The sequence below is a fragment of the Lethenteron reissneri genome, chromosome 23, assembly GCF_015708825.2.
Source record: "Lethenteron reissneri isolate LAM-NWPU_2019-01 chromosome 23, ASM1570882v1, whole genome shotgun sequence".
Lineage (NCBI taxonomy): Eukaryota > Metazoa > Chordata > Hyperoartia > Petromyzontiformes > Petromyzontidae > Lethenteron > Lethenteron reissneri.
In genome coordinates, this window is record NC_083801.1 from 5904685 (window position 1) to 5917147 (window position 12463).

The window sequence follows — 12463 nt, forward strand, 5'->3', positions numbered from 1 at the left end:
ATGGCCCGAGGCAACCCTGCCCCTGGGCTGACACTCTCCCACTCCCCCTTGTGGGAGCCCGCACTACACGCTATGCGGGGTGCCCGCGCTGTCCCAGCGCACACCAAGCCCCACTAGGGCTGGTACTACACCCACCTAAGGGGTGTACGCGATGGTGCATCGCGCGCCACGGCCCTCTCAGGCCGGAACCATACAGTGACATTCCCGATGTCACTACACATGCAATTACTATATTCGATTTACAGTTATTTCGGTTAACAGTAGTTTTCGTGGAACGGATTAAAAACGTTAACCTAGGGACTACTATAACCGCGTCAGGAGCAGCGGTGTGTATCGCTATAATGTCTCCTTCATATTTGTGAATCGGACATTGTGTCGTTTTATGTTGTACGGTCTGTTCTGGATGACCACAGCCGCACAATGGAGAGTTTCTAATTATACAATTATACATCAGGTATCTGTTTCTGCCATGGTTTGTGCGGATGCGATTTCGGGTGGACCATGAGCTTCGTGGAAGATCAAACCATTTCACAGTGTGGAAGATGGCAGCCTTCAGGCGGCCCACCCTGTTACGTGAGAATGCCATCAACATTGCGACCGAACATCAATCATCAATCTCCCGGTCTCCAGAGCAACAACACTATCGCTATGCCGTACAGAGAACCAATCATTCCTGACAAGTGGGCTGCTCTGGTGTCTGAACTATTTGGAGCATAAGTGTCATTCACCTGCCAAACCTCACGGGTCTGTGTCTGCATTGTTTTTGGGAAATAGATCATGGCGTCCAGAGAGTCAGGGAGCCCACAAATGACAGCCATGAATGGAAGGTAGTGGAGTGGTACCACGTGACTGCCTATCCCTGGGTGAGCAACAATCCAGACGTTAGAACCTGATTGATGCTAATTTGCTGCAACAGGTAAGTAAGCAGAGCGCTTTCCAGCACTGTGATTGATGCAAATGCTTCTCCACTGTGCCCTGCATTCTAATGACACTGCACACAATAGTAGCAGCACACTGATTACTAAATAATTACAGTATAGTGGCGTAATGTCAATGAGGTCCTTGGCTGGTATCATCCAACCTAGTCTATTATTGCATTTATCACCGATTGTATTTCAACTGCGTTCCTGAAATCATGGGGGATCTTTGTAAAAAAACAATGCCACATGTCTGACTGTTGAACCACCCACAGCATGGTAACAGCCTTTGAATGATATCCTCCATGGGTCTATTTTACTTAATGACAACTGCAGTTCAGTCAGCAATGTAAACAAATATGTCATGATGTCCCTATATACTAAGTTCTCAAACTTTCTTTTTTAAATCTTTATATCTAGTCGTTTGGAGAAGAACTAGATACCATCACCTTGCTACAGTAAAAACCTGGTTTTATGATCAGTCGTTAAATGTAATTTGAACTGAAATCCTCAACAGTATAGGCGTAGTGCTTTTGACAGGGCCACTGCACCCCAATTTGAATGCTGTGGTAGACCCAAGAACCACAAATGGTTACCTATGAATTGGACGGCTATTAATTCTCTGACGATGCCAAGGTCCCATGTCTTGAATGAGAAATTATTGGTTAGCTCGAGGGTAGGGGTCACAAGAGGTCTAATTTCCAGCGATTTTTGCCACACAATCTCACAAAAACATTAACAAAGTGCAATAAAAAAGCACTGTCTAAAATTGTCTCCAGCACCACCGTCACCTAAACCCAGCAGCTGTGTCACTTGTGCAGGAAAGGTCCAATATTAATAATCCACAGAAGTTGGGGTGGGTAGGGGGGTAAGGGGGACTTCTAAGAACACGATGTGGATCTTTCACACTTCGAGGCTATTAGCCATGAGATCGAGGGCCCAATCCATGGCTCTCAAGTGGCAGTGTGTGGTATCGCACAATACGATGTGCACAATAACACACACTCTGCATGAACTAATGTGAAAGCCTCATCAACGTCTTTTCTAAAGGACAACAGGCTGATACTAACACGGCCGCTTTCTTGGCCATTTCAAATACAACAAAAAAGAATGAATTCCAACATTTCAGATCACATTTCAATAAACCACTAATTAGTCTACATTAATGTTTACTGCCACGATGAAAAGGGGTTATCAACTTTACAATAAAGCAACTCGATGGATTAACAAAAAGGATAATCAGCGCAAAACAAATACTGGGTTGTTGATCAAATATTCTCCATGTTTTGTATTTTACACTGAACGGCACCGCATTTTGAGAACATTTTAATGTGCATTCGAGAGGATAATTTATCTCCACGCTCAAGAAAGTGTGGGGATGCACTCATCTCTGGTTGCTGCCCTGAGCTAGTGGTGGAATTGCAGTCCCACTGTGGAAGATAGTTCCTCTATATTGAAAAATGCAGATCCGCAACAATGGCAAAGATCCACGTCAAAGTACAATCATGGCGGGCAGTCAAAAGCTTTGGAAAGTTGAGACCATGAAATACCACAATGTATTTGCAAGCTCATTCTAATTACTTAATCCTTCCATTTGGCAAAATACATTATCATCCTCGTGATTATTCTATTATCACATAGAGAATAGAGATGGCGTTTGACAATACATTGAATACGGTGGTGTGTGGTTGGTGCAAATGATTGTCTTGTTTTTAATGATCCTTCATCTGTGTGTGTGAACCAAAGTTTGTTGGTGTCAATTACTATCTTGTTTTTAATGGCCCTCTGTGCATGAACCGCAGATGCCGTGATTGTAAAACGGTCAACTCACCACTACGCGTGTGACGATTCACCCCACCCCTCCGCTCCGAGTGCTGCTATTGTCCTTTTTACCATCTCATGTGTACTGAATATAAATGTTTTGCATTGTTTAGTGAGCGCCGTTTCCCAAAATGCAATGTAAACTTAGAATTTACATTCAGTGTAAACAATTAGTTGTTATGGACAATTCCAACGGAGTGTATTATTTTTGAAATGATTATATTCTTGACTTAAAGCTTTCGTGACTGCAGGAATACATATTCTATGGGTCTTTCGGTAAAGCCACGTAGATAGAAAAATTATAAAAAAAATAAAAAAAATATCTACGTGGCTTTACCGAAAGACCCATAGAATATAAGTACAGTATATTCATCAGTGAGTGGAAGCATTGTTACACGCCTACTAACCACTATACTCCCCCTGTCCAATCCCTGACCATATAGAGCGCTGCTGTTCCAGTTATGGTTATACCTAATGGGAACAACGCTTCACACTAGCAGCACGTGGTATGTGAATATGCAACGGCCCTCCTCTAGTTCAACTCATCAGAACTTGGGAGCTGGCCCCACACCACTTCACCTCAATAGGTGCTCACTGACAGCGCTTGCTCCTGAAGTCTATCAGACTAAATGGAGGATGTTTTGCCATTTTGTGCAAACATCGTATACAACGTTGAACTGTTAAGAGCAGAATACTTTTCTGAATAAATTTCTGCAGAACACAGCAGTAATTGTTTTCAGTATATCTAGTTGATATTTCAAACTCTCATTAGCCAGGTGCTCCTTTCAGGCACTGCAATACCAGCGTAATTCAAAGTGCCGTCTCGTGTCATTGCAAAGAAATAGGTATGTGTATGTAAAAAACCGTCACATAAAATGCCACAAAGCCCAAACAAGATGGCAGGATTGATTGGCACATGAGAAGAGTAGCCCTTGGTTCAAATTAGACGTGTGCTTTCTCTCTCTCTGCCTCTGTCTGTGCATCTGTCACGCTTAGACACAAAACTAAAAATATATCTAAGTCTACACTCCCAAGTGTAAGTTGGGTGTTGTAGGCTTCTGTTAGCAACACAAACATGAGCCCCGGGCTCTATAAAAATATCCTTCACTTAAACGTGTTCTTGAGTTGTATAAACAAACGCTATATATGCCAAGTGTGTTACCAAGAACTGCAATTAAGAGGCGAAGAAGTTACTCCGTGGAACTTTCCCAGTCAACAGCGCCTCATGTCTTGTTCGGGATGGCCCCGGCAGACGACACCAGAGTTATTTCTGAAGCAACTTCAATAGGCCTCTCTTAGCCAAAACTAGACGGCACTCCTTCAGTTCTGCATCGACAGCGGATGGCCACACGTCAAACATCCAATTTACAATTCTTTTGCCTTATAGCTGGGCCAAGTGAAATAAAATGTATGACAATTCATACTGCTGTATGCTGGAGAACTGGACTGATCATGTGTTCATAGGTGGATGCCTTGATTTGAACCTAATTTCTAAGTGTGTAAGGCCCATTGAGCTCTATAGCTCTTCATCAGATGTGACCTGGTCACAAATGTTTGCTCAACGAAGTGGCTTATCATGTGGACATTTATAGCAGCCAAATACTCTAACCGCATGTTTCTAAATTTAAAGAGAAAACCCGGAGGACCCACTGGCGGAGCCAGTTGGGGGGGTGGGTGGGCTGGCACGTGCCCCCCCCCCCAATGATCCGATCGAAATCCCTAATTTGGATCGGATCATTGGGGTTTATTCGTAATAAATCGGCATTTTGCGACCCCTACTGCCACTGTGTAGCATATTATTATGTACCAGGGACTCTATGAGATGATAGGACAATAGTCTGAGTCCATAATTGGCAATAAGTAACGGCAAAGTACTTATAAGTGACCCACAAAATTGTGCGCAGTTGCGTATCCAGTACACGACTTCCCTGAAGGCAAACACCTTCAGCGAGCGCGATGCCGATCACACAACGCGGTTCGAATTCGATCCTCGATCGATGGCTGTGCCATTGCGGCATACGCGTCGAATAAAAAGCAAGGGACAAGTCCTTACTTACTAACAACTCCTCTATCATCATGGGACCTCCTTTGCCAGTACCAAAATATACTAATAGGGTTTTTCCCCTGCATTGTCTTTTAAACTTATTGGTCCACACCAGAGACAGCTTTCTTTAGAGCCTAGTCTCATATGGTGTTCGACCAGATGACGCCAAAAGGCGCACAGTTCAAAGACAATGAATGCACTTACAGAGTAATGAGAGCTCGGGGTGAGCAGCTACATCATGGGACCTCCTTTGCCAGTACCAAAATATACTAATAGGGTTTTTCCCCTTTTTTCTGGCAACACAACTGACACCTTTTGCAAGGAATCATGCTTACATTAACCACAATACTTGCAGTCAAATGCAAACAAAAAACAATACTCTGATAATGTATGCATTGTCTTTGAAACGTATTGATTAGGCTCTAAAAAAAGCTGTCTCTGGTGTGGACCAATAAGTTAAAAAGACAATGCATAAATTATCAGAGTATTGTTTTTTGCTTGCATTTGACTGCAAGTATTGTGGTTAATGTAAGCATGATTCTTTGCAAAAGGTCTCAGTTTTGTTGCCAGAAAAAAGGGGAAAACCCCTATTAGTATAACTCCTCTATCATTTTTCATTGCTGGAGGGGTTGCCCCCCCCCCCCCCCACCTGAAAATCCTGGTTCGACCATTGGGAGGACCCGGAGAAAAATCCACGCGACCACGGGGAGAACATGAGCGTTAGATTCCAAAGAACACAGGATGAGATGTTATTATCCTTTGTGCAAGCACTTCCAAGAGTTCATGAACAGTGAGCCTGGTGAAATTTGGGGAGCGCATCGTCAGTAGTGACCCTTTGGTTCCTAGGGTGTTTCGGCCTTTCATACTATACACCCTCCCCAAAGGCGGCCAGCGACAGGGTGATCAATCCTACGCTTGCGTCCCATTCCCAATTAGTCATAGGAGTTGCCTTGTTCTTGGTAGCCAACATCCCATGGGACTATGCATGGCAGGGGCGTCCTCCTTCCTGAGTCAAGCATTGTTGACTGCATACCTCCTGGCCCTCTCACTTTGGGGCCCAGCTGGGGTCTTTCCTCTTCATCCAGATGTCCCCCATCCTCTCCAACTTCTTCTCCACAGTGCCTCGAAGTTTCTCGAGGGTCAAGGTAAGGTCAGTATTCACTGTTTCCCACAACTTCTTGTCACTGGCGCCAGGCCACTTCACATACGGTCTGTGCCCTGGTAGTCTCCTCTCGATTGCAGGTCTCGGAGGCTGGGTGAGTTCCACTCTAGTTGTTGGTTCCACCTCAGTTGTTACTTCGGTGCTTGAGTTTACGTCCTCCATGACAGTGGTACTGATGCACTGCAAACTATGGTTTGCGTCCAGTTGCTGTGCTTCATTCGACTGATTTGATCGCTTTCGCAGAAAGTAATCAATGCGAGGCCTCTGTCTCTCTTTACCCAAACACCCCTTCTTCCCCTGGTGGATCCTCAACCCATGGTGTGATGTAACTTTCCTCCAACCACAGACACATACCTGCATCTGTTTGTGGCCTACTTTTGCAGCGGAACTTGTGACAGTTGCTGTGGTGTTCTCTTGTGCTGTGCTCTCATTACTCGTAGTCGTTTCCGGTCCAGTCGTTACCATGTTGTCAGTCGATGAGTCATGTTACAGAGTAAAATAAAATAGTTTTTAAGATTCGTTTTTGTTTTTATAACCGATGTTATAGGCTGCGGGGCTAGGATGTGGGCAGTAGAGGGCAGTGCAGAAACATCAATTGTTGCCCTGCGCTCCGATGCTCCCAGCCTTCAACAACCCGCAATGGTCAACGAGGTGAAGCAGGTAAAACGAATCCCACGACCTACGCGGGATGGGGAGACCTTCGTCCAGCAGTAGATTGACAAGGTGCGGCATGTGCACATTGCATGTTTTAAGCACGAATGTGGTTATTCAGTTCAGTTCATCAATGTACATTTGCGAAATTCATGTGTGATAGGACTGCACTCGGCGAAGTTCCACGTGAAAGGGATTTAAATACTCACAAGGGTGTGGAGAGGAAATGAGAAAGCGGCTGCATCAATTGAGAAAGATCACCAAAATAAATCACTGCTGCTTTTTTTTAGGTATTTACCAAATCAAGTTAACGTTCTTTAGAACCTTTCAGCTATTCCTCTCATAACCAACATCAACATAGACTCCATTTGGCCTCAGTGCTAGGTATGGTGGGATGAGCTCAGTTATCAGTTTTTGCAGGAACAGTGCTCAATAAGTGTATTGAGTGCAGCTAATGTGGTTACATTGTCTTTGCATATGTCAGAATCAGAATGTTTATTATCTGATGAGCTATGAAGATCTTTTACACAGATGTCCAATAGGGGTGGATCAGAAAATCACAACAATCAATAAAAAAACGATAGGAGTGCAAAGTATAAGAAAGGTAAGCAAACCACTACACGTAATTAAACTAAAACACACTTTTTTTATCTAACCAGGTAGAGCCCACTGAGCTATTAGTTATTTTTCAGAAGCGACCTGCCCACAAATGACAGCTCGAAGACATGTCCCGTCGTGTGGAAATTTCTATCAGCCAAATACTCTAAACGTACAGGATGCTTAAAAAAATTGTTAACACATATATGGGACTATCGTTTTGAATGTAAAAAGAACAGATTGTACATTGTAACATGATAACAAATGCGATGTTAATAGCTTCAAAAAGTCAAATAGTCTCCACTCGTTCGCCATCGTTGTCAAGGCTACACCTGGAATCTTCTCCAGGTGGTCTCCAGAGCCCGGAGGCGGCACATTTCTTGTGGCGTTGTTGTAAATTCTCAGAAGTGTTAAAGAAATGTTGAAGCACCCTGTACACTAGCCTAAGTGCCGAGTCCATCTGCTGGGTCCCTCTGTAACGTGCTGTGTTGTAAGCAAATGTAATTTGCATCACTTGCCAATACTACACTGAGCTCATTGATTAAGGATATCGCCAGGCATCTTACCTGCCCCACCCCCCATTGGCTTCTGTATTAATCAGCATTTAGCACTGGGCCAGAATGGCATCAGAAATAAGTGGCTTATTTAAGAACGTTGGCCATAGTCTTAAAAAAAAATCTAACTTATATTTTTAACAGGTATTAAAAAGATGTCGGAAGGCGAGTCCGCATTCAAACATTCAAAATTGGACCTTTATGTTATTTCAATCGTATTAAGTCACTTTGTGCTTTCACATTGCGTGATTTCAAATACCAAAGTCGGTATTACTTGACTGGCAGGAATAACCACCAGCCCAGGAACCATGATGTATAATCTTACATTAAAAGAGTAACCTTCATTGTGACAAGCAACGCAGTGTTGGCACCACGCGAGGCCCTATTGTTTTGCACTTTGCGTCCAAAAATCAATGGACCTTGAACAATGGCATGAAGGAGCTCCCACATGTGAAATTTATTTTGCTTCAGTGGAAGCTGAAAACAAACCCCGATTGCAAACACGGACGACACCCCCCCAGCACAAACTGAACATAATGACCGTTCGCGAATTTTCTGTAAAAACAAAGTGACCTTGTTTTAATAAGGAACAAACCATACGTAAATTCAAGTAAAAGGTATATTTTAGCAAGTGATTCTCAATGCTCATCTCTGTTGGCTGTGCTAAGGCAGTGGGAAAAGTTCCACATTCCTGTGATGAGAGACAGACTTTGCATCGGACAACAACTTCTAACACAGTGGTACAATTTTTTTTCCTAATCAGCCTCTAAGAGATAATAAGCTAAGTTGATTCCCAAAAAAGTTCAAGCAAGATGTTATGCATTTCATTATCTTTGTTATACAAGCAAAGGCAGGAACAAAAGCTTCACTGCTGTATTTAAAAATAAAAGCAGGCTCTGATGTGCCTCAATATTTGTCAAAGACAAGGCGCTGATATTAATGCATGGGAGAAATAAAGGAACACAAGCACATGCATTCCAACACAATCCCTTCGGGTCCTACAAGGTGCTTTAGGCAATGCATTACGGATGAACTGTGAGATATTTTTTTTAGCTTTCCCGCATATTGTTTGATTCACACCCACTCTTGCCCATTCTTGCTTTGCCTTTGAGTATAATGACAAATATGTAGACACAAGTTGACTGGGATGGCCCAGGGAGCTCATAATATCTATGTTACAGCCCTAGGATTGCACAGCTGAGATTGCCACCCATGAATCAACCAGCTTCTCAAGTGTAGCGAGATCATGCTCTTAGTCTACTCATCAGTGGGAGAGAGATGCCGAGGTAAGAGGTTACAGTAGAACCTCTGGTCACGAACGCTTCTGACCACGACCAAATCGGGTTACAACCAAAAAATTCACAAAAAATTGTAATCTGGTCACGAACACAAACTCGGGTGGCGATCAAACACGGCCGCGGCCGATTTCCCCTTCCGCGCCATTTTTTTTTGTGAGCGCCAAATTTCCTGTTGTTTGTTTACAAACAACAGCGACCCACGTGTGGCCGCTTGCTCAGTCAGTCTCGCTTAGTAATCTGGTCTCGGTCAGACGTGCGCTCATTCGCTGTGAACTCTGTGCAGTATTTTGTGTATTTTTGCATTAATTTTGCAATTAGCCATGGCCTCTAATCAAGTGAAGAGTGGTAATGTGAATCTCTTCTCGCATCATTCATACGATGATGCGGTGAAGTAAACGTTCATACGATATTACGGTGAATGCTTCCAAAAACAATACTGTACCCAAATATTCCTGTTAACTTACTTTCAATAGAAACATGAATTGCTCATACGAATATTCTCTCTCTCTCTCAAAATCGACCGACTGATGTAGCAGACGAAACAATCATCTTGTTGAAGGATTTTAAACCTTGACGCGGCAATGTTAGTTTTCTCTGTTGTTCAAGGTTTTCTCAGTGTTATTCAATGTTTTTACATTTAGTTTCCTATTAAACTGTGAATTCTATGGCATAATTAACTATTTTTGTTCTTAAAAATCTTTAAAAAACAATATTTATATACAGTTCGTAGGAGTCTGGAACGGATTAATCGTATTTACATACAATCCAATGTGGAAATTAGGTTCGAGTCACGACCAAATCAGGTTGCGACCAAAGCTATGGAACGAATTATGGTCGAGACCAGAGGTTCTACTGTATATAGGTAAGAGAGGGGGGGAGGGGCAAGGGAGGGGGTTAGGGGGATGGGAGCGTTGCGTGGACGCGAGGAGAGGGAAAGAGTACATTAAATTTGGTTTTCAATTCTGCATATTACAGCTCTCATGATTATACAATGTAGATGTTAATACTTGTAGGAACAACAGTTCCACACTGCCCACCAGGGATTATTTGTCTGTCGTGCATAGCCCCTCCCAAACAAGTAGCACGCTCCCGGATTGGTTGAAGTGCGTCACGTGACCGCGAGCTTTCTGTCGTGCACAAATGCGCTGTCCAATCAAGTTCCTACCTGCCCACTCCGAAGGAACGTGTTTACACGAGATACAATGTTTACAGGGCATAAAATGTGTGCCAGCTAAAGAAGTGTTCAAATGCGTTCACAAAAGATGTAATCTTCCACAGCTGAGTTCTGCGTCACAAATCAAAGCAATAATCATGGCAGAGGGTCCCAAAAATAGGTTTATTTGTCTCATGGAATGATGCTGATAGTACGATTGTAACATAATAGAGGATTTCTTATAATATCTTATGAATATCTCTCCTCCAAATTTTATCATAACATTGGCATACTGCACAGCAGTGTAGCCCTTCATGTGAAGAGAACAGCCCACAAAAGTGGATATCACAGAGCTACTTTTGAAAACTCTTTAAGGACCTCTGGTCCACATAATTGGGAGTAGCACTTACCCACCCGTTCTGCAACTGACATGTTGCTTTTTTGGGGCCAATCATTAGTGACCAGGCTGAAACCATCACGTCAGTACACCCGAGACACCGGTTGTATCACAGGTGGCTGACTGGATTCAAATTGAGGATCTCAGCGGTGCCAGCTCAACACTCCGACCTCTGAGCCACCAGGCCCTCCTCGCATTTTTAGAGTATTTTAAACACGGAACACCGGGAACAGTTACTGCCCCCAATGAAGAGGAAAAAATGCTTTGTTAATATCGAAACAGCTGACAGCCGTGCATCCAAGTACAGGACTCACCATGTTTGGCTCTGTAGGCGGCTCCCAGGCAAGCCGAGTTGGCGGTGTCCAACGTGTACACCGGCACGTTGAACACGTCTGCCAGGACCTTGTGAAACCGACCACGGAAAGAGAAGGGCTCAAAACACAATGGTTTACTTTGGCTGTGTGGCTTTCTGCCGGCCCCAATAAATCACACGACATTTCAGAAATGCCACGTGCGCTCCTACGGGAACCAGAAACATTCTGACGCAGCATCCTCTTACCGTCCTTGAGGACGCGGGCTAATATTCTACGTGACCGTATAGGAATTTTAAAATAGGACATGCTGCTGAGTTTCTTGGCAAGCTGGGACTCGCAGTCGTTTACATCCCTTGAGTGAGTGGACTCCCCCGGCACCCTGGTCCTGAGTTGTAGGAAAAACCACACAGCCCGAGCAGCTGTTTGAATCGTTTCGAGCACTGTGACGTGATTGTAAAATTAAATGGTAATCGCTCATGTGCCAATTCATTAGTTGATGCGTTGCAAGTGACTATGAGTAGAAATCAATTGGACATTTAAAAATAGGTTAAGGTAAAGTTCCCCCCCCCCCCACTTCATTTACAGAACGAAATATAGCGTGCGTAAAAATGTATCATTGTTAATCGCACTGCCAACAGAGCCAATGACGAAGTATTGCTATACGAGAATACAGCTGGGTATACAATCATACAGTGATCTTGTGTTTGCAGATTTAACGTCTCCTTTCAGGATTATTACACAATTAGTGTATTTTTTTATAATTTGTAGAATTATTGTTGTTTTTTTCCCACAATATATAACTGCACCGTTCTGGTTGGTCTTCATTGTTATATTTTTAAGAATGTTTTGGTTTCAGCGATTAACACTTTTTGCTGGTGGAGCTGCCCCTATGGTTTGAGCTCTCGTCCCACTCGTTACATTAAGCCATGGTTATTGTTATGCAAAGTTACTGTTAACTGGGTCAGACTATTCACTCTAAATCATTATAACATGAACTATGAGTGGTGGCGATAGCTGCGTTCTATAATTCCCCAGAACTTCCCTGCTCTCCCCAACCTCCCACTCTCCCCCAGTCAAACTCATAACTAAACTAAAACTAAACTATTTTTTATTTTACCAGGTATGGCCCACTTGAGCTATATAGTTCTTTTTCAGAAGCGACCTGGCCACAAATAATAGCCTAACCAAGAGGCTTATCATGTGGTAATGTATCGCAGCCAAATACTCTAAACGCACGTTGATTCTAAATGTGGAGGGAGAAATCTGGAGGAGCCGGATAAAAATCCACATGACCACGGGGAGAACATGCAAAATCCAAATATACAGGAGGAAACATTCACAGATTATACAATGTGTAGCATCACTTAAAAACAAATGCATTGTTTTCATTTTTAAATGCTAGCAAAGTTTAAAACAGCAGCAACAAGGGTTTAAATCTCGATGCACTATCATGTAGAGCCACCATTCCATGTGTGTGTGGACATGTGCATACACACATAAATAGCTATGTGTATGTGCATTCCGTGTTAAACATGAAAATGTATCGTGAGAAGGC

The 12463-nt window shown here is 43.2% G+C and overlaps 1 protein-coding gene across 4 annotated transcripts in view; it reads right to left on the reverse strand.

The window, feature by feature from the left end:
* Window positions 1-12463, reverse strand: part of XYLB (xylulokinase) — a 145750-nt gene that overhangs the window by 21105 nt on the left and 112182 nt on the right. For all 4 annotated transcript variants that reach the window (XM_061556964.1, XM_061556963.1, XM_061556962.1 and 1 more), the window contains one exon: window positions 10909-10996. In XM_061556964.1, the coding sequence (XP_061412948.1) occupies window positions 10909-10996 (88 nt within the window). The remainder of the gene's footprint in view (window positions 1-10908; window positions 10997-12463) is intronic.